Here is a 24,043-nt window from a genome sequence, read left to right on the forward strand (position 1 = left end):
AAACATTTTCGACCTAAATAAATGTTTGTCCAGTTGACAAACTGAATTTCTCCTTTTGCGTGGATTCTACCTGGACTAGAGATGACGGTTTGGACAATTCTATAATGATCATGCTTTTGTCTTTTTGTCCAGACTCTCAAATTAGCTTTACAATTGTGTGCATTGTTCCTTCAGTTCTCATATTCAGTGGTGATCTCCTCCTGTAGCCACAGCTGCCCTGGAACAGAAAGACAGTCTTCCATCTTTTCCTCTCTCCTCTGTCTCAGAAACTGTTTACTAACACCTTTCTCTCTCTCTCCTCCCTGTCTCAGGAGCCGGTCCTCCCGCTGACCGGACAGTGGTCCGTGAGGAGTACAGGTATCTCTCTCAGAAGCTGTTTGCGGCGGTCTCGGTCTTCGCTGGTCTGGGGATCCTCCTGGGGATCGTCTGTCTCACCTTCAACATCTACAACAGCAATGTCAGGTAAGAGCTCTTCTTTACACACAAAGTTACGTTTTACTCAGGTAAGATCTTCACTTTACATAACCAAGGCTTTAGTTTTACTCCGATAAGATCTACATAGGTACAAATGTAACTGTGGTTCTATGAATCCCTACTGAACCACTGAATGACTCCCTTTATGAAGTTCAAGTGTTAATACCAACAAATCACTCCCGGGACACTTGGATAGCCCAGCATCTTAGTGAGATCAATAGAGATTGTGAGTTCAGCTGTTGTTACATTCCCCCAACCTCTCTCTCCCCTCTTCTTTTTTTCTCTCCGTCTCTCCTCCCCCTCCCTCTCTCTCCCTCTCTTTCACAGGTACATAGAGAACTCTCAGCGTTAAACAACATGACTGCGCTGGGCTGTACGATGGCTCTAACATCTCTCTCCTCCATCCTTCCCCTCTCTCCCGTTTCTCCTCCGTCTCTCTTCCTCCCTCTCTCCTCTCCCTCTCTCTTTTACAGGTATATACAGAACTCCCAGCCGTACCTGAACAACATGACTGCAGTGGGCTGTATGATGGCTTTGGCTGCAGTTTTTCCTCTGGGCATCGATGGGCACCACATCCACCGCTCTCAGTTTCCTGTCGTCTGTCAGGTAATTATAAAGTTTCAAATAAAAGGTCATTATAATGTCCTCTGTGAGACCTAGAAGTCCCTGATGCCCTCCCTGTGTCTCCATGGGGTCTTATTCCATGTAAAAGCTGCGTCTACATCTACAAACATGTTCTAAAATGCATGGATTTGGATTAGTTTAAAGCTGCATTGTGTAACTTTTCTGGTAGAGGGCTCGTCACATGCTGTTCTCTGGGTAGATGTTATTGCTTTGTCTGGAATGTTTCACAGTATGGCATTAAGGTCCGTGTACCGTTCGTTCTTTTGAATTTCAATTAAGAATGAAAAACAATAAAATGGGAAAACTATGGAGTAAGAAAGCTGTCAAAAATATTTGTGCGCATAAAATAGAAATCCGTGCGTATTTGGGAAATCCATGCATATTTGGCTGTAGTTGCGCATAAAATAAATATTTGTAAACTCTCAAATGAGTCCAGTCGTACATAAAATATATTGTGTGTATTTTATCCATCAGAATACGAATTGAAAAATTACGACGTCATGAATTACAATTACGAACTGAAAATTTACGATTACGCTTTCATCAGTACGAATACGAATTCACAGACGGAACTTTACTGTCAAAAATACGTCATCACTTCACAGACATTATCCATCGAGCAGAAGAAACATCGATCAAGATCAAGACTGTGCAGCTCAAGTTTGTAGCAGAGGGTAAAAAGAGTAATAGCACAAGAAGCTACAACAGCGACCAACAAGTGGATTAATTAAAATCTATTGTAAAAATGTCTTGAATTCGGGAACTGAACGCTGCTGTATAATATTGTGTAGAAACACCTCCTTTGAACGGGAAATTGCACCTATATGTTAGATAACATAGTGGAGCCAGTTGGCTAACATCCGATGTAACGTTATCCCAGGGCTCATTAGCAAATATCAGGTTCTCTGTAAGTTTAGATTAAAACATTCACGGCTACAGCCACAGCGAGCATCAGTCAGTCTTCACTTCAGCTGCATTTCTCGCATGAAATGCCACCAAAAGTTCCTCGGGACGCTGAAATGTCCCAGTTTACACCAAACACTACCAAACTGTCCTGGTTACAGACGTCACAGTCAATGAAATGTTACACATTACAGTTTAATGCAGCTTCCAGCATCAATTAATGTTCGTGTTTACAGGCAACACCTTGGTATATATACAGTATTTACCGGTAAGTAGAACGTCACCATGACGTGGATGGATTTGCTCATTATAACCCATTATAACTCATGTATAACCCATTGTCTGAAATGCAGCTGAGATGAAGACTGGCTGATGCTCGCTGTGGCTGTAGTCGTGAATGTTTTAATCTAAACTTACAGAGAACCTGATATTTGCTAATGAGCCCTGGGATAACGTTACATCGGATGTTAGCCAACTGGCTCCACTATGTTATCTAACATATAGGTGCAATTTCCCGTTCAAAGGAGGTGTTTCTACACAATATTATACAGCAGCGTTCGGTTCCCGAATTCAAGACATTTTTACAATAGATTTTAATTAATCCACTTGTTGGTCGCTGTTGTAGCTTCTTGTGCTATTACTCTGTTTTTACTCTGCTACAAACTTGAGCTGCACAGTCTTGATCTTGATCGATGTTTCTTCTGCTCGATGAATAATGTCTGTGAAGTGATGACGTATTTTTGACAGTAAAATTCTGTCTGTGAATTCATATTCGTACTGATGAAAGCGTAATCGTAAATTTTCATTTCGTGATTGTAATTCTTGACGTCGTAACTTTTCCATTCGTATTCTGATTACACACAATATATTTTATGTACGACTGGACTCATTTGAGAGTTTACAAATATTTATTTTATGCGCAACTACAGCCAAATATGCACCGATTTCTATTTTATGCGCACAAATATTTTTGACAGCTTTTTTACTCCATAGAGTGTTTATTATTTCATTTTTCCATTTTAGTGTCAAACAAAAAACAGATTTCCACCTCTATTTCCAATATTTAATTTAATGTTTATTTCAAATAACACCAATCAGTCATCATGCCTATTTGAATTTTGATATCATTGCATTTTTGTGGACAAATATGTCTCTTCTTTTATAGCAACACGTTTACTTTCACATCTTAGAAAGTCATTGCCGAACTCCATGACAAGAAACAGGAAGCAACAATAAACTCCTTTTGTTCAGATGACAAATTCACACGCACTACACAGGGCATATAAACCAGACAGAATAAAATACCAAAATTCAAATAGGCATGATGGTCCGCGTACCATTTGTTCTTTTGAATTTCAATTAAGAACGAAAAACAATAAAATGGGAAAACAGTTTGTTATTTTATTTTTCCCATTTAGTGTCAAAAAACAAAACAAAACAAAAAAACAGATTTCAACCTCTATTTCCAATATTTAATTTAAAGTGTATTTCAAATAAATACCAATCAAAATACAGTCTTCATGCCTATTTGAATTTTAATATTTTATTCTCTCTGGTTTATTTGCCCTGGAAGTTCTGCTGCTAGAAGGACTTAACTGAAAAATCATTGCAATTTTGTAGCGATGCTTTTATTTTCACATCTTAGAAAGTCATTGTTGAACTCCATGATGAGAAATAGGAGCAGCGATAAACTTCTTTGTTCAGTTGACACCACAGAACTATAATAACATTATTAATTAATAAATTTTAATATTTTTTAGAATTATAGATCCATGGTTGACACTGAACTCACCTGTGGCGCCCTGAGCAGCAGAACTTCTGCGGCAAATAAACCAAAGAGAATAAAATATCAAAATTCAAATTGACACGGTGACTGTTTTTTGACTTTTGACTGTTTTTGAGTTTTGAAATAAACATTATATTAAATATTAGAAATAGAGATCGAAATCTGTTTTTTTGTTTTTGTTTTTTTACACTAAAATGGAATAATGAAATAAGCTGTTTTTCCATCTTATTGTTTTTTGTTCTTAATTGAAATTCAAAAGAACGAATGGTACACAGACCCATTAAACCTTTATATCTTCATCTTCATCTGTGGAGAGGCGACCCCGCTCACAGTCACAATTTTTTTTTTTTTTTTGGCATTTTTGAGCTATATAACTGAATAAATGTAAGGTCGAGCTGATTAATGTCACACTGTGGAACATTCCTGGCAACAGGTGATGGACCCCCAATCAAAAAGTTACACTGTGCACCTTTACCGTTCAGATTCCAGTCTTTTCTTACATTCTTCTCTGTTTGCTCCAGTTCCGTCTGTGGCTCTTGGGCCTGGGCTTCAGCGTGGCGTACGGCAGCATGTTCACAAAGATCTGGTGGGTCCACACGCTGTTCACCAAGAAGGACGAGAAGAACGAGAAGAAGAAGGTAGGATATTTTTACACCAAATAAATAAATAAAGGCTTTGATCCATCAACTGTGACTACAGTTCACTTTGCATTGAAAAACCTCTCCCTGTACACTGTAAAATCTAAAAGTAGGGTTCCCCTGCATTCAGCTCGTTTACTTTACTCACAGCTATGAATTAGTGGTAAAGTAACTGTTACTTTCAGAGCGAAAAAAAAAAGCACATGACTTGTCAGTTAGACTAAGGTCGACTTGAATGAGACGAGTAACGTGTTATTGCCAAGAGTCCAGCTCCATTTCCCGGTCTGTTCCGCCCCTCCTTTTGCTACCTCCCTGTTTTTCCTACAGCCACCACTCATTCCCTGATCCTCCCAGAGCATCTCTACATCCTCCCTCTGATCATTCAGTCTCTGTATCCTCCCTCTGTTCACTCAGTCTCTATATCCTTCCTCTGTTCACTCAGTCTCTATATCCTCCCTCTGTTCAGTCTCTCTATCCTCCCTCTGTTCATTCAGTCTTTATATCCTCCCTCTGTTCATCCAGTCTCTCTATCCTCCCTCTGTTCATTCAGTCTCTCTATCCTCCCTCTGTTCACTCAGTCTCTATATCCTTCCTTTGTTCATCCAGTCTTTGCTCGATTACACTTCTCTACGTTCTCCTGTTTTGTTTCTTCAGTATTTCTTGAGCTCTAAGTGTGGGGGTTTTGGTTGAGCTGACATGGAATGACTGAGCTTTATTATTTTATTATTACACATGTTACGATGCACTTTAAACTTACGCTGAACTAAAGTTTTGCTACACTTTTTTTAAAGACTAACAAATATTCAAATCTTTGTATCTGCTGCAGATCTAAATGACATTATTGTAGAATAGAACCTGTTTTTACTCTAACTTGTGGACAGAAGTAACATTTACTTGCTCAATTCAAGGCAATCAATTTCCATGGTTTTACAAGTAAGATGAACTTACTCTTGAAGTAAAGGTTTCAGATTTGAGATTTCAGTTTCACAACAGGAGTTCTATGAATGAAAACTAAAGTTCACTTCACTTGCTGTGTCTAGTTAGATGAAAGAGAAATTTAGTGAATACTACACAGAGGAATTACTTGCAAGTGTAAAGTAATGTCCCATGGTTTGATTCTAATTATTAAAAATGTAAATTAAAAGCTGAATTGAGTAAAAATGTCCGGTCTGGTTCTGGTCTGGTCCTGGACCTGGATCAATCCTGGTTCGGTCAGTATACGGTGCAAAATCTGGCATGGCAGTCACAGAAGTCACGTAAACGGGAAACAGCCATTATCCGTTTTTTCCATTATTCATTTAAACACAAAATCAAAAACTGAAAAAAACAATCACTATCTGTTTTTTCATTTTGGTTTTGGAGACAAATAATGAAGAAAACAGTTGTTTTTTCATTCTTATTTTTGGTTTTATATCGAAAAATGAATGAACGACTGGGACTGGACTGGACTGAGAGAGCACATCAGTGTCCCCCGACACTTAAGGGGCAAGGCAGAGCTCCTCACTCCACCGTTGCATAGACTTAGCCTTGTGGTGCCCTTCTTTGTTTGCTGATAATTGGCCCTCGTCCTATCGTTCTGGCCCCTCGGAGCCATTGCCATGCTGCTACCACCACTGCAGCATCCTGGACAAAGAGAATATCTCTGCAGCACCCAGCGCAACACACACCTATAGCCTATAGCCAAAAGCTATCGTAAAACACTCATACACAAGACGGAGTTTCTCACTCTGCCTCTGCGTTGCTCCGGCATCGTGCTGCTCCTTTCCGGCTCGTGATCAGACTTATGGTGGTGGCTCCTCTGCAGCGGCGTGCTCTGTACTCCAGGCCTTATTTTCTCTCTTTTATTTCCATCTCTAGCCGCCGTGTTCCAAGTGCATTCATTGTTACATGTTACTCATTGGCGTAAAAGAGTCATGTGGATTGGGGTTATAGGTCAGTGCTGATTTAGGCTTAACATGTAATAAAACTCCACAGCTACAAACATATAAAAACAGCAAATAAAAACATGCAAAATCTACACACTCAAATAATAACACACAGACATATCACATAAGCTCACACTCCACTTTAGCCCGATTTTTCAAGGCAATCAGTTTCCTAGATTTATTTCATGTAAGCTCTACTTGTTAGATTTGATAGTGCTGCTGTCATTTTGTTCTTAAACTGTTCGTATTCATCTGCTCTACATGATCCTGGTGTTTTTATTTCACTATTTTGCCCATAATTCAAGATATGAACATTAATATCAGACCAGTGAACGCCGTGGGTGACGTCACCCTCTCTGCCTCAGTCCAGTTCTTTCCCTTATCTCTTACAATCTCCTCTGTCCTCTGTTCTTTTATCGTTTAGACTTTCAAAATGTAAAGTTCTGGTATATTCCCATGAGCGAAACTTTTTGTGTTTGAAGTTTAATGGTCCCAGAAGAGAAGAGCCTCCAGCGAGTGGTGTCCAAAGATAAAGAAAGAAAGAGGGATTATTTTAGAGAGGGAGAGATAGAGGAGGTGGGGAAAGAGGAGAGAACTAGAGAGAGAGAGGTGAGGTTCAGAGGAAAGAGAGACAGAGAGAAGGGCAAAGAGAGGGAGTGATACAGAAACGAGAGGAGAAAGAGAGAGGAGAAAGGAATGAAAGAGAGAATAGAAAGAGAGGGAGTGGCTGGTACGGTACTTAATGGATTGGGTTAATCTAAAGTTACCATGAAGGATGACGGTGGACCACATTGGACTTTTAGCTTTGCTCTTTAGGTGAGTTCCATGTTGAGATCGGAGGGCCAAAGTACCACATGTAAAGGATCTAAGTGGACCAGATATAAGACTTCATGATAATATGTTTAATAGTAGAACGGAGCTCAAATTAAATATACTGTGCTGCTGAATTTGGTGATACAGTATTGTTATGGTGGGTTGTTGTGCGGAGTATTTTTGGTATATTTGACAAAATGGCGTTAATGTTACATTTGTGATACTCACTGTTGTGACATTTAAAACCGTTGTGTTTCATATGAGGTCTGTACAGGTGATGGTTTAACAAATCAATACTAGGGATGTAACAAAAAATGAAATATCGTGATATCGTATCACCAAAAGTCTCGCAATAATATCGTGGATCATCACAATATATCAAATTACAAGTCTCTTCACTTAAAAGAATAGTTATGGTGGAGCAACAGCTAAAAACACAAAGGGAACTACATAGACCATGATCCTTTGCTCCGTTTCAGTGCAGACTACATGAAGAAATAACAGTTGTAAATACTTTTTTTTTTTTACTTTTTAAAGGAAAAATAACATATTCAAAGTTTTGTTCACCTCCACAAAATATCACAATAAATATCGTACTGTGAGATGTATATTGTGAAAATATCGTACAGGGAGTTTTGGGTATTGTTGCATCCCTAATCAATACTGTACTATTCTATCACATAGATCACAAAATCATGACATTATCATATTGTGAGGCATGTATTGTGTGTCAATAATGAGAGTCTCTGTTATTCCCAGACCTTTTTAGTAGTACGTATTCAGTGCATCTCCTCTTTTTAGAATGTTTCCAAACTTTTCTTTGGGTCAGCTACAAACCAAAGTGGTTGAGAGCTTTCCTTTCAGCGCTTGCATGAAATTGAGATGATATAGATCAGATCTGGGTGTTGTCCAGCTCACATACAGCCCTTTGGATGACTCTGGCCCGTTTAAGATCATTCGGAATTTTAAAATAAACATATTTTATCATTTTACCTCATGTATGGACTAAAGCTGCATTGCTTTTATTCTAGAGGTGTTTTTTTGTTTGTTTTGTTTATTTAATTACGTGTTTTGTTGGGCAGCCTCACTTTTTCATTGCTTAATCAGAACATAAACTCTCCCCAGTCTGACGAGCTCATCAAAACAATGATATTTACTGCTTTTTATAAAGAAATACAATTCATATGCAGAATTGAGTTAAGCATTTTGACCCGGCCCTCCACAATATTTTCTGTTTCTTATGTGGCCTCATGAAAAAATAATTGCCCACCCCTGATATAAAGGAAGGAACTAGAGCTTTAGATGTAGTATATCTAAATACCTATGAACCAACACTCAATATATCATTGCACAGACATAGTCATTTAAATGATATATTCACTATGATAAAAGACATACCAGTATAAGTAGTGTAATATGTATAACTCTTAGATCATTTTGAGAGATGTTTGGAATGTGGTGCAGAGCTACAGTTAGATCAGATCTATAGTTTGGAGTCTCTGGTTTAAACACTTGTTTGTGTATGTGTCTCTGCAGCAGCAGCTGGAGCCCTGGAAGCTGTACGCCACAGCGGGCGCTCTGCTCGCCGTGGACTTCCTGTCTCTGATGATCTGGCAGATCGTGGACCCTCTGCACATCACCATCGAGGTACAGCACCTGGACTTTCACCAAAGAATGCACTTGTATTATATATGCTTAATGAAGTTATAAAATGTAAAGGATCATTGTCAGGGTGTCCACTAGTAACCAGCTCAACAGTGAAAGCCCACTGAGGTATCAGAAGGACATTTCCTCACAGAGGCTAATGTGGTATAAAAATAATGTTAAATTTACTTCTGGAACCTCATATTGGGCATCACTGTGTGTTTGAAGACCCTGACTAAAGTCTCAGATCTAGTTTTGACCATTGCGGCACATTTCCTTGTCTCTGAGCAGAAGTTCACGAAGGAGGCCCCAAAGGAGGACCTGGATGTTCTGATCCAGCCTCTGCTCGAGCACTGCAGCTCCGACAAGATCAACACCTGGCTCGGTAACAGCGCACCTGTACACACCTCACCTGTCTATACACCTGTCCATGTGCATCGTCACCTGTCCTCACCTGTCCATATCACTCTGTATGTGGCTCTCATTTATGCTTCATTTCATATATTCTAGTTTTTTCTTCCACATTATTTTGACAAACCAACTAAAGTACTTGATTTCAGTCAGTTCAGCGCAGGTTTAGCTCCTCTTTCAGTACGTCTCATGGGCACATGAGTCATCATTTTTGGATTAAAGCTTGACTAAATTGAATGCAGTTTTGTATAAACCACTAAAATTAGATAAATAACTTTGAGAGCCATTCAAAAATCACACTTCACGTTACATCAGATGTCATGATGATCAGAAAAGTGTTTATAATGTCTCAGAGCACAAAGCCCATGATGTGCTGAAGTCTGTGTAAAAGAGAAGTGGGTTGAGATCTGACTTACATAACAGCACCACTGCAGCAGATTCAAATTAATAAATTATTAAACAAACTCTGGGTGAATTTTTAATTATCAATTTCCATTTGTATTTATATGTAGATTATGTGTCTCCAAAGTGACACAATGAGGGCTGCCGTGGCTTTAAAAATGTATCTGAGGAAAATAAAAGAATAGTTAAGGTTTGGAAGTTCTGGCCAGATTGCAGAGGTTCTGTTCACACACAGGGGGCGCTCTGAGACACTGGCCCAGTTAGTTACCCTCATTATAAGGCCATGGGTCTATTAAAATATCTAGACAGGGTATTGTAGCTCAAACCTGTAAGCAAAGCATTTTTCCCATACAATACGCCCACCCGCTGGTTGGCGACGGATCACACCAAAACAAACACGGCAACGCTGACACACTTCAGCTTATTTTTGTGAAACACAGACTATTGAGTTTGTGAAAAATGTGCAGAGGGAAGCACTTTGCATTTGTGGAAAGGACAGATGTGTTTTTCTCTCAGCGGGATTTAACCCCTCTCCCCCTCTCGCTCTTTAATCTTCTTTCTCTCTTCTCTTCTCTCTCTCTGCAGGTGTAGTTTATGGATACAAAGGTCTTCTTCTGCTGCTGGGGATATTTTTGGCCTATGAGACCAAGTCTGTTTCCACGGAAAAGATCAACGACCACCGCGCTGTTGGCATGGCGATATACAATGTTGCAGTGAGTTTATTTATCATCACATTTAGACATAAAGCTTCTGTATGCTTCTGTTAGGGCTGCACTGCTGAGCGACTATTAGGGTATTAGTTCATCATATTCATTGTTTAATTGCCTCACTCTTAGTACTTCCTGTCCAACTGTATTTATGAGGTTTTTGCTGAGTCATGCTAAAAGGTGTAAATATTTAAAGATAAAGCAGTGGGCTGTGTGCTGCAGATTGAAACAAATGAGGAGAGGGAGATGTTTGTGTCTCAGTACTGACATTACTGCTCATTTAGAGGCATTATGGATATTAAAACAACACTACAAACACCGCTCTCCTCCCCTCCTCGTCTCCTCTCCTCTTCTCCTCTCGCCTTGTCTCCTAACTCCTCCTCTGTCTGTTTGATTGACAGGTGCTCTGCCTGATCACAGCTCCTGTCACTATGATCCTGTCGTCGCAGCAGGACGCCTCTTTCGCTTTCGCGTCTCTGGCCGTGGTGTTCTCCGCTTACATCACCCTCGTGGTCCTCTTTGTGCCCAAGGTTTGGCTCTGTTCACACTCACACACATCAGAGCCCCCACGGGTCTGTTTTTAGAGACCCACAACTGCACACACCCGTGCAGTACAGCGCCACACCCGCCCATTAACTCATGATTATATCAAAGTTAAATCCATACCCTCCCAGACGCGTTAACATTCCACCCGTTATCGACCCGTGCCCGTGATAAATCGGGGTTAGTCCATTAGTCTAACAGCCCAATAGTCCAGGACTAAACCAGGACATAACCAGAACTAAACCAGGACTGAACCTACGCCGTGTCATTAGCAGATTATAAATATATACACGCCACAACCGCCAAGCCGATCACCAGGACTAAACCAGGATTGAACCAGGACTAAACCAGGACTGAACCAGGACTGAACCAGGACTTAACCAGGACTAAACCTGGACTGAACCAGGACTAAACCAGGACTACACCAGGACTAAACCAGGACTACACCAGGACTACACCAGGACTGAACCAGGACTACACCAGGACTGAACCAGGACTACACCAGGACTACAACAGGACTACAACAGGACTACAACAGGACTAAACCAGTGTCATCAGCATAATATATATATATATATATATATATATATATATATATATATATATATATATATGTCACAACTGCAGAGCCAATCGCCAGGACTACTCCAGGATTGAACCAGGACTAAACTAAGACTGAACCAGGAGTGAACCGAGACTTAACCAGGACTAAACCAGGACTAAACCAGAACTTAACCAGGTCTAAACCAGGACTAAACCAGGAGCGCAGCCGGCGAGCTGATCACCTCCGCTGATGGTTTTATGTAATAAAAACACTAAAGTCTCTCTCAGCCTGGTCATTCCAGGAAAAGACCGGGAAATGGCGCTTGTTTTAACAGACGTCCTGGATGCGCTTTAAGTATTCTTCTCCTGTTCGTTGTTCATTTGCTTCACCTGACTCGCCCGTGTGTAATCGCTACCCGCCCGTATAATTCCAGAACGTTAAAACCCGCCCGTTTCAGCAACTATTTGCAGGTACCCAACCCGGTGCAGGACTCTGGCACACATCACATAATCAAAAATCTGACTAAACTAGAACCTGGATGAAAATCTGGACTAGACTATGACTAGGGCAGAAGCAAACCAAGTCTTCATCAGGATCAAACCAGGACCAAGACTTAGCCAGGAATAAAGCATGACTAAATGATGACTAGTACAAGACAAAACCTCATTAGTCTTTAAATAATGCCTGATTTGTTTTTGTTTGAGCAAGGATCTTTAGACCATAAAAGAGATGAAAATTAAAATGTCCTGGAACAAGGATCCTGCGTTCAAGTCCATTCACCTTCAAAAGACTGATCTTAACTTTAGAAGCTGGGAGATAATGTCCCAATTTAATCTGCTGCTACAACTTTTGCTTCTTTCCATACTTTAAAATAAAAAATGTCTGTTCAGATCCGTCGCCTGATCACACGTGGGGAGTGGCAGTCGGAGCAGCAGGACACGCTCAAGACCGGATCCTCCACGAACAACAACGACGAAGAGAAGTCCCGACAGCTGGAGAGAGAGAACCGAGAACTGCAGAGATCATCCAAGAGGTGAGTGTGCCAGGGTCTGTCCACGTGGAGAAGAGAGAGCTGAGTGTGCCGGGGTCTGTCCACGTGGAGGAGAGAGAGCTGAGTGTGCCGGGGTCTGTCCACGTGGAGAGAAGAGGTGAGTGTGTGCCGTCTGTCACGTGGAGGAGAGAGAGCTGAGTGTGCCGGGTCTGTCCACGTGGAGGAGAGAGGTGAGTGTGCCAGGGTCTGTCCACGTGGAGGAGAGAGAGGTGAGTGTGCCAGGGTCTGTCCACGTGGAGGAGAGAGAGCTGAGTGTGCCGGGGTCTGTCCACGTGGAGGAGAGAGAGCTGAGTGTGCCGGGGTCTGTCCACGTGGAGGAGAGAGAGCTGAGTGTGCCGGGGTCTGTCCACGTGGAGGAGAGAGAGGTGAGTGTGCCGGGTCTGTCCACGTGGAGAGAGAGAGGAGGTGTCTGTCCACGTGGAGGAGAGAGAGCTGAGTGTGCCGGGGTCTGTCCACGTGGAGGAGAGAGAGCTGAGTGTGCCGGGGTCTGTCCACGTGGAGGAGAGAGAGGTGAGTGTGCCGGGGTCTGTCCACGTGGAGGAGAGAGAGCTGAGTGTGCCGGGGTCTGTCCACGTGGAGGAGAGAGAGCTGAGTGTGCCGGGGTCTGTCCACGTGGAGGAGAGAGAGGTGAGTGTGCCGGGGTCTGTCCACGTGGAGGAGAGAGAGGTGAGTGTGCCAGGGTCTGTCCAAGTGGAGCAGAGAGAGGTAATTTATAATTTGTAAATCCTTTAACGAGCTGCTTGGAAGGAGATGGAGAGGTACTGGTAGCTCCTGAGCTACAGGTTGGAGACCCCTGCTCTAAATATTTTTGTATATTTACACAATCACACATCGTGGTGTAACTTGGGTGAGCAGGACTGGCTCCTAAATACCCCAAGATGCACATACACGTAACAGCCACATTTTCCTTTGGCTTGTACTTCAGTTTAAATTCTTTGTATAATTGCTGATTTTGATTGACAGTTCCTCATTTGTGAAGTACGTAGCTTTTACCGTTTCTGTCATTCTGATTGACTGACTGCCACTTCATTCAGGAAATCTGGAGCTGACAGAGCGATTTATGAACCTATTTCATAGTACAACTTATCCAGACGTCTATGTTTGGATCAGTCAGTCCAGGTAAGAGGAATTTATCCAGGATAAGTTCAGCCAGTTTGATTTTCAGATATGTTCTGTGCAGGAAAAGACACACCAAAAAACAATCAGTTTCACTTTATTTGTCCTTGAGGGTCCATTTAAGCAGTGTTGGGAAGATTACTTTTAAAATGTATTCCCCTACAGATTACAGATTACATACACCAAAATGTAGTTTGTAATGTAATCCATTAAATTAAAGTGAGTAACGTAATCTGAATACTTTGGATTACTTGGTTTGCTGTAGAGAAGCCTAGGATATCATAACATAAGATGTTTTATCTGCTAAAAGAAAATAAAAAGCCCAGACTTTACTGAACCAAATTAAAAATATTATTGATAGAAGACGAGGAGACACGTCCACACAGCATGATTTAGTCCTGTTAAATCCTATTTGAGACATATTTTAGACCTAGTTTTAGACCTGGTTTTAGACCTGGTTTGGACCTGGTTTGTTCCTAGTTTTGACCAGGTTTTAGTCCTGGTTTAGTCCTAGTTTAGACCTAGTTTAGACCTGGTTTTAGACCTTGGTTAGACTGGTTTAGAGCTGGTTTAGACCTAGTTTAGACCTAGTTTAGACCTAGTTTAGACCTGCTTTGGACCTGGTTTTGACCTGGTTTTAGACCTGGTTTTAGACCTGGTTTTAGTCCTGGTTTAGACCTGGTTTAGACCTGGTTTAGACCTGGTTTAGACCTGGTTTAGATCTGGGTTAGTGTCCGGCAATGAGTAGAATTACCAAAAAAAACAAAACAAAAACAAAGCCCAAAATGTGAAAACAGGAAAATACCGCCGTGTAATCCATTTATTTCAACCAAGTAACTGTAATCCAATTACCACTCACTGAAACAGTAACTGTAAATGAATACAGTTACTCATAATTTGTACTCTGATTACGTAACTCTGGTACATGTAATCTGTTACTCCCCAACACTGCATTTAAGCACAGAGTAACATAAAATAATAACAGGGAAGCTCAATCAAAAGTCTCAGTGCAGCAGAGCCAGTGTCAGGGCAGTTTGAGGAGACAAAAGTCAGATCTAATTATTGAGTTATCTGATTGTTAGAGTTTATGATTCATTTAAACCTGCTTGTTCTGAAAGTTCATTTTTAAACTGTTTTTATCTCTGTGTTTTTGTGTTTAGAAAGAGGAACGCGTATCGGCCCTCAGGAACCAGCTTGCCGAACGCCAGGCCCTCCGCAGCAGACGCCGCCCCTCCACCGCCCACAACCACAACAGCGCCCCCTGTGGAGAGCCCAAGTCCCTGCTGCCTCCTCCGGGATACCCCACAGACAGCCACCCCCTGCCCCAGAGCCTGTACCCCAACGAGGGTAAGATGAACCGTAACCACTGCCACAACAGCCAGATCCCACTGCTCTACAAGTAACGGCCGACGTGCACCAAAACTCACATCTGTACAACGTGGAGGAGCACGCGTCACTCCCACTGTGAACCACCGGGGGCAGAGCATGGCCAGTACACAAATGTGTCCACACCAAGAACCACAGAAAGACACAACGTTTAACAAGTCCATGGTTTAAAGAACACATATTATGCAACAGTCGACTTTTCTGAGCTTTTAACCGTGTTTTAACTTTGGTCCCTCGTCAAAAAAAATACCTGGAGTTGTTTCCTAATCCTAATCCAAAACTGATGTCTCTGTATTTTTTTTATACTCCCTCTGTTACGTCTCAAGTCAGAACCAAACACATCCGTCCAATCAGATCTGTTTATTTCAATGACGTGTGAAATGAAGTGAGCTCATTGGTCACCATCATTTACAAACAAAATCACATTTCCACCGCTCAGATGAGCAGAGTTTAATGCATCGCTCATTGATTCTGCAGAAATCCGCCATGTTTTTTCCTTTTTTTAAATTTTCGTAAGCAGCCATATTTGTTGTGACACGGCCGGATCATGCATGTTCCTGATTGGCTAATCCACCTGTCAGTCATCGCCATCTGAAAATGGAATTCACCGGTGACCAGACACATCTTTGTATAGTATTGTGTTGTGTTTTATTCACTCTGGTTTCTTTACTTTTTTCACTCCAAATGTGTCTTCTCTGAGCTTCAAAAATTTTCCTTTCACATTTTACCTTTGTTGTGTCATAGGTAAAACTCCAGACTTTTCCGTCACAGTTTTTAAGCCCATAAACCATCACCTGACTCATTCTGTGGTCAAATTGTGTTCACAAACAACATGTGGCTCTGCATAATTAGCACAGCATTCACAGTGGTTAAGGACTTTATTTGTTTACTTTGCCATTGCTCATTCTCATTCCTGACAGCAGAGGGAGCGCTTAAATGTGTCATTGGAAAATACTTACACCACGGTGACCGAAAGCATGTTTAAAAGATTAAAGCCACAAGAATGTATAATATGTGTCCTTTAAAACCGCAATGACTGTTGTTTTAAATTGGCTTGAGATTCTGAGGACTGGTCAGAATTCTGATGTAAACGTCGGTTCAAACTATTGTGGGTTTTCGGATTTTAATTCATTTTTTCTAAAATCTTGCCTCGCTCACGGACAGAAACACTGCCCCCTGCTGTCCATCGGAGGGTTAGACGTCATCACATTCATCACCGTGAACTGGACCCGCAGGACCCCTCTGGACTCAGGAGGAACTAACAGAGGCATGGAGAAGTGAAGGGGTCTAAAGCACAAGTCTGTCACTAGGGGGCGCTACACACTGGCAGCTTCTGGACAAGAGTACCACCTATTGGCCCCTCTGCACACACGGTCCTGTCATTGCTCGATTTGGCACCTTTTTTATTTGACTTGTTTAACTATTTTAAACATGGTGATTGTGAGTTCTCTCTCTGTAGCCACAAGTTGGACTCCGTTTAAATGTAGATATTTAAGAGTTGGTCAATTTTCATACAGTTTATTCAAATAATCATATTTGCCCATGAGCATCAAAGTTTGACATCTGTGGCCATACCTCCTCTCAAAGCCTGAGCTGGTCAGGTCTCATAGTGAAGCAGGGCTGGGCCTGGTTAGTACATGGATGGGAGACCAGTGGGAATATCAGGAGCCACAGTGAGGCGCCAGTGGCAAAAAACTGTTGTTGTTTTCTTAGGTGAGTCACTTCACCCACATTGCTTATATGAAAGTGATGTGTCTGAGTGTTGGTGGTGGTCTGAGGGGCTGATGGTGCAGATTGGCAGCCTCGCTTTCGTCAGTCTGCCCCAGGAACCTGTGGCTGTCACCAAAGAATGTGGAGAGAATGAATCAGTCTGAAAACATCTGAAAAAGCACTGTATAAGACTAATGCGTTATGATTATCTTACATCTGAAATCAGACATTATTTTTTAAATATTTTTAGAGGCTTTGAGCAAGTATTTATCAAGTAAACTGTTTATACATTTGAGTAAACTAATCTGAAAAATGAAATTCATCCAAAATGGTCACTACATGTATAGCAGGTATCTGGGCATGTGCTGTTTGAAAAATGGTGCCAAATGGGACAATGACACAACCTCTGCACACACCACTCTTCAGGTGGTGTAAGCACAGATCTGACCCGGTCTGGACTGAGGGCTGGTCTGGACTGGTTTAGGACGTGGACCTAAGTCTTTGTCTGCTGTGTGCATCTGAGAGGAGAGCACTGGACTCGCCATGTTTCATGTTTTTGAGTTTCACAAAAAGATTGAAATGTTCAGAGGAAGGACACGTGTATTGTACAGTGCTCCTGCAGCAGACGAGCAAAGCCATAACGAACTTTAGGTTTCAAAGTGACTGTTTGTGAAGAGAAAGGACGGAGCGTTTCTCTCTCCACCAGTGCACAGGGGGTAGCCATTCCAAACTCTTCAGATGAGGACAAGGATAATAATGGTCGTACATAGCTCTGTTCTAGTTACCGAGGGTCGGGTTCACAGTTAAAGCCTTCAGCCACAGCTGCCCTGGGGCGCACTCACACAGGAAGGGCAGCCAAAAACATCTTGAAAATATGGCCAAATGTAATTATTGTTTCACTTTCTTGTTTAGAGGCGAACGTTTGAGGACTTCTGACAGTTCAAAAGATATAATCCTTAGTTTTTAAATGTTAATTGCTATGGCAACGGTGCTATTTTTTATCACTTTTAACCCCATGTACTGTATATGTTTGCAGTTTACAATGTTTCAGAGATATTTATTATTCACTTCTGTCAGTCTGTCCCAGGGCAGCTGTGGCTACAACAGGAATTTACCACCATAACTGAGAGAATGAATAACACAGGAAATTGTAAAAAAAAAAAAAAAAAAAAAAAAAACTGTATAAAACAAATGTATTATTGTTAGATGTATTTATTTATTTTTAAACAAGAGTTACTCCATATGAATCCAAAAACTATAAATCTATTTAGAGTAAGTTTTAAGTTTTAAAAAGTACTACAATGACAACTAAACCTGTGTCTCCAGAGCCTTAACCTGCAAACACAGGACACATCCAAGTCTTATTCTCAGTACATGAATAGACCATGCCTCATGTGAAAGCTCAGAACCTCCAAACAGACACTTCCTTTTAAGACAATAAATGAGCAGATGTAATGTGCCCTCTGCACATGTTCAGTCTGTTACGGTGGAGATAGTTCTGGAGATGGCTCACAGCTGCGGTCCAAACATGTCCACAAGGCCCATTTGCCAAGTTTCCTCTGACTACCATGTGATAAAAGAGAGTATTTCTTTTATTTATTTATTTTCCTCACAATAATAGATGAAGTAATGACTTAAATACAGGCTCTTGTTTTGTTGTTTGTTTTTTTTTTTCCCCAAAGTCGTTTACTGCTCTCTGATTATTTGGCAACCCTCTTACAAGGCCATTACATCTGCTCATTCATAACACGACATATACGCTTTAATTATTATTTTTCGTGAATTTTTTGCAGGCCAAAATCCACCTCACATATTGAAATGAAGTAGTTGTAACACCAAACACGGCCACAAGAGGGAGGTGTTTCTGTGCACTGGTGGAAAAGTGAACATTATGAATCTGAATCCGAGTGAAGCCAGCAGATCTGACGCCCCCTGGAGGCTGAACGCAATACTTCTCCTGCCCACTGTCTCTCAGCCAATAGGAGTTCATGTACCTGGTCAAATTATACACAGCCATTTTCCTTTAACACGATTGACAGCTATAACGACCAATCACTGTACAGAGATTTGCAATAATGTGATCCGCTGGCTTCACTCTCGGATGTTTTATTTGTTTGTCCTTTTTATCGACGGCGTTTGTGGGGCTAAAGATCGAACTGAAACTAAAACATATTTAACTGGAAATGGTTCAATGTTTTGGGAAAAATACATTTAAAAAATCTGTTATAATATTAATAATAACAGATTTTAATGAACACACTTTTTACAGAATCTCAGAGTACTACACACACAACTACTACTACTACTACTACTACTACTACTACTACTACTACTACTGCTGCTACTACTATTATTACTACTGTTATTGCCACTACTATGATTAATATTTCTACTACTATACTACTACTGCTATACTACTACTACTACTACTACTACTATCACTACTACTGTTATGGGTACTACTTAGACTTAGACTACTACTTTTACTGCTACTACTACTACTACTACTACTACTACTACTACTACTACTACTGCTGCTGCTACTACTATTATTACTACTGTTATTGCCACTACTATGATTAATATTTCTACTACTATACTACTACTGCTATTACTACTACTACTACTACTATCACTACTACTGTTATGGGTACTACTTAGACTTAGACTACTACTTTTACTGCTACTACTACTACTACTACTGCTGCTGCTGCTACTACTATTATTACTACTGTTATTGCCACTACTATGATTAATATTTCTACTACTATACTACTACTGCTATTACTACTACTACTACTACTATCACTACTACTGTTATGGGTACTACTTAGACTTAGACTACTACTTTTACTGCTACTACTACTACTACTGCTACTATTGCTACTACTAATACTACTACTACTACTGCTACTACTGCTATTGCTATTACTACTACTATTATTGCCACTACTATTTTTACTACTATACTACTGCTATTACTACTACTACTTCTACTATCACTACTATCACTACTATCACTACTACTACTACTGTTATGGGTACTACTTAGACTTAGACTACTACTACTCCTACTACTGCTACTGCTACTACTACTACTACTACTACTACTGTTGCTACTACTTAGACTTAGACTACTACTACAATTATTACTACTATTACTGCTAGTACTACTACTATTGCTACTACTATTACTGTTACTGTTAGTACTACTACTATACTACCACAGCTAGTACTACTACTACTACTGTTATGGGTACTACTTAGACTTAGACTAATACTTTTACTACTACTACTATTACTATTTCTACTCCTATACTACGACTTTTGTTTCTACTATTACTAGTACTACTGCTACTACTTCTACTACTACCGCTACTACTACTACTACTACTACTGCTACTACTACTACTTAGATTTAGACTAGCACTACAATTATTACTACTATTACTATTAGTACTACTACTATACTACTACTACTGTTGCTACTACTTACACTTAGACTGCTACTGCGACTACTACTACTACTACTACTACTGCTGCTACTACTACTGCTACTACTTAGATTTAGACTAGTACTACAATTATTACTACTATTACTATTAGTACTACTACTACTGTTGCTACTACTTACACTTAAACTGCTACTGCAACTACTACTACTACTACTATTACTACTACTATCAAATTGACTAATTTTGCTAAATAGATTTTTTCAGCGCTTTTAATCATTTTTCAGTAGTTTCTTCTCATGTCCCTCTGAACTTGCATTTCGAGAGATTAGCGCACGTTTGACTTTTAATTTGAATGTAAAATGTCCAAACGATAACCTAATAATTCACATGTGTCATAGATTAGAACAAAACTAAACTAAACCCAATGTAAACAAAACAATTTTTCCCCAAAATCTTGAACTTTAAACCAGTTCAAATGAGACTTGCTAATGCTAACCGCTAACGTTAGCTCTGCCATTCACTTCAATGTTAAAGTCGCTATAGCCATAACTGTCCACGTGTGATTTGAACCATGTTTTTGGGCTCTTCAACGGGAACTCTTGTATCTTTGTCGTCCACTTAATCACCGGCTAAAAGCTAATATGAGTTCTGTTCTTGCAGCATGCCGTAAAGTGGTCTATACAGAGAAAGCACAGTTTTATCAGAGGTTTTATACGTATATTTATGACATGAAATGAACGTGAACAAGCTTTTATTTTGAACGGGTGTTTTTGAGACAATCTGAATGGCTTTTATTTTGTGTTTTTCTTTACTTACTGCCTTTTGTTCGGAGGTGACGTGAGTTTTTGTGTTTTTAGGCCGAATAAAAGTGGACACGGTGTTAATATTATAAAACAAAAGTGAAATAAGGGATACGTTTATGTGATTGTAGTTCCAATACAATTCTATGACGACTGTTTCAAATGCAATACTTTTAACTTTAGATTTTTCTCTTTTCTGATCTCTGTTCTAATGTGGTTTCCTCATCGCAAACAGACCGGGAGATGTGTTTTGTTTCATTCACATCTTTAACACACAAACCCTGTACATTTAGGTTGTGTTCTTCTGTCAAACTTGAAAGCTACCACTTCATGACATCACAAGTTGGAACAGAGCATTTTGAGCTTTGGAGATGTAGACAGAATAATAAATGGTCTTGGTCTCTGGACTGGCCTCAACCGCATTTGGACTTGGTCTTGTATCGATCTTGAAGACTCTTGGACTCGGGCTTGTCACAGACTCGAGGTCTAACTCCTGTTAGGAACTTGAAAAAACAGGATTAAAAATCCTACCCACGTCCTTCACTTTCTTCACAGTTTTCTGTAAAGTGTCAGTGGAAGTTCTCTTAATTAAAGAAGAGGTTCTCAAACTGTGGGTGAGGGTCCAAAAAGAGGCAGAGTGTTTCAATGCAGTACAGTCTGCTTGGCTTATTTTAAGCTTAAATTAATATTTATCAGATAAAATTGAGATAGATTTATAAAAACAGAGATATAAATGTGCCAAAATAACTGTAAAATACAAATAAATGTAGGAAATCACAAAGATGGTCTGGATTTGGCCTCAATGGGCTGTGGTCTTGGTCTTGTCTCGGTCTCGGACTTTAAAAGTCTTGGCCTTGTCTCTGTCTCGGACTTTAAAAATCTTGGTCTTGTCTCGGTCTCAGACGTTAAAAGTCTTGGTCTTGACCATCAGAGGTCTTGGTCTTGTCTCGGTCTTGGGGCCCTGTGGTTTCGGACTTGTCTTGGTCTCAATCAGTCCAGTCTTGACTACAACACAAAATGAAACAAAACACAACTTCCGGTCTGTTTTTGAGGAGGTAACATAAACAAAAGGTACACTCTGTAACTTTTTGGTTTGGGCTCCGTCACCTGCTTGTTTCTATGGAAATGTCATTGCTCTGCCTGGAATGTTCCACAGTGTGACATTAAACAGCTCTACCTTACATTTATTCAAATACAGGTGGTTTTATAGCTCAAAAAACAACATTCTGACTGTGAGCAGAGTCGCCTCTCCACAGATCTAACCTGTAACTCGGTGTGGTTTGGAAAGGTTTAATGCCATACTGTGAAACATTCCAGACAAAGCAATAACGTCCCCAAAGAAATAAGCATTTGACGGACCCTCCTCCAGAAAAGTTACACACTGCACCTTTAAGTCAGTTTTGTGTAATATAGAACTTTTAAAGGTGCATTACTTTTTTTTTCCAGTAGAGGGCGCCACCTGCTTGTCTCTGTGGAGAAGTTATAGCTTTGCCCAGAATGTTCCATAGTTGGCATGACAGTTCACCATTATTCTTTATGTATTTTATAACAAAACTTCACTTAACTTCACTAAACATGGAAATTCTTAGCTATAAAACGTGTTTGTGTTTTGTTTTTGTTTTTTTGCCCTGTACTTTTTTGTGGAAACAGGTCAGTTATCAGGTAAAAACTACTATGTAACTATTCTTTCTTATTAAAAGGGTCACAAATAACATAATAAATACTAATAATAAAAATAGGGCTGTAGCCGACTAAAGAAATTCTGTGCTGATTGGTCTCACAATAAGTTCTATTCACGTTACATCACAAACCAGGAAGACGTTTGGAAACATGCGATGACAACTTCCGGTGTAGTTCCCGACGCTGGGCACCGACCGACTGTGATCAAACCCACTGAAGTAAATGTGATCAGCAGTAAAATGAAGACAGCAGACGTATGTGCTGTTTGGAATCATCTGGAATTTGGCGCCTTGTCTCTTCTAATCACATGTACCCAGTGCACGCGGAGTTGTGTGTCAGTGGGGAAATGATGAAAACTGAGTTGTAATACACACATCAAGCATCTCGGACGTCCGGTCATTGCGCAATGCATACTGGGAAGGATTTTCCAAAAAAGTGAGCATCAAACCGCCATGTTTCTTTTCCCAGTGGGATGTGTCTATTGACAAAGACGATTTTTTTCAAGTCTTTTGAACCATATCACTTTTGTTTCTGATTGTGATATTGTCCTATTTTAGTTTTGGGATTCAGACATTGTAATTGTGTGGTTGTTGGATCCTAACAGCGGAAAACGGCTCGAGAAATGTGTTTGCGAACTCCATAGATGCAAAAGTGAATCAGATGTGTGTGACTGCAAACCTCTGTTCAAACTGTTTCTCTTCCCAACAGAACTGAAAAATAGTGAAAGGTGAAGGCAATGGGCAGGATTGATCCACGGGAAAGACGAAAAAGGAAACCTTTATAATAATAATAATAATAAAAATAGACTTAAACATAGACTCTAATGTAACACACTATTAGACAGGATAAATATCAGTAGAGTGACTTAAGTGAATTGTATCAAATTATCCGAGTCTGAACAATGTTTTATTTTGAAAAATGAATTCTCTCTGTTACATCCGTCTATGACTCACTCTTAACTCGCACTGGACGCACGTCAAGATGTTTGTCTCAGTCTCGTGATACATTAACACGAATGTTAAACTCAAGCTGCAAAATGAGTAAAAACTGATGTCTTTGGAAACGTTTATTATTACATTTACAAAATACCACAGTTTTTGTGTTGGTCGTATGATTTAATTTTGTCGTATTTATCCGTCACACCTTAACCGGTCTGTGAAAATATTGTCTGACATTAAACCAGTCTGTGGCACAAAAAAGGTTGGGGGCCACTGTATTGATGGACAAAATAGAGAAATAAAAACACCAAGATCATTCAGAGCAGGTTAATAAGAACATTTTAAGACCAAATGACAAGTTTCACAGCAGCAGTTACAGAGAGAGGGCGACGTTATTTTTATACAAAGTGAATTGGAGTTGATGGAGCCGGAAGTGTGTCCATGCTCACTTCCTATTTGGAACGCAGCAGTTAGCCATGTCCGTTTATAAATA

The 24,043-nt window shown here is 40.3% G+C and overlaps 1 protein-coding gene across 1 annotated transcript in view; it reads left to right on the forward strand.

The window, feature by feature from the left end:
- Positions 1-15,447, forward strand: part of gabbr1a (gamma-aminobutyric acid (GABA) B receptor, 1a) — a 62,088-nt gene extending 46,641 nt beyond the window's left edge. Inside the window, 9 exon segments of the mRNA XM_055164028.1 lie at positions 312-462; positions 948-1,080; positions 4,309-4,425; positions 8,703-8,810; positions 9,099-9,192; positions 10,206-10,333; positions 10,729-10,857; positions 12,305-12,451; positions 14,742-15,447. Coding sequence (XP_055020003.1) covers positions 312-462; positions 948-1,080; positions 4,309-4,425; positions 8,703-8,810; positions 9,099-9,192; positions 10,206-10,333; positions 10,729-10,857; positions 12,305-12,451; positions 14,742-14,984 — 1,250 coding nt within the window. The 3' untranslated portion in view covers positions 14,985-15,447.
- The last annotated feature ends 8,596 nt before the right edge of the window (positions 15,448-24,043 follow it).

Source organism: Boleophthalmus pectinirostris, unplaced genomic scaffold (assembly GCF_026225935.1).
Source record: "Boleophthalmus pectinirostris isolate CB_2022bp ecotype Guang Dong unplaced genomic scaffold, ASM2622593v1 HiC_scaffold_6, whole genome shotgun sequence".
Classification (NCBI taxonomy): Eukaryota; Metazoa; Chordata; class Actinopteri; order Gobiiformes; family Gobiidae; genus Boleophthalmus; species Boleophthalmus pectinirostris.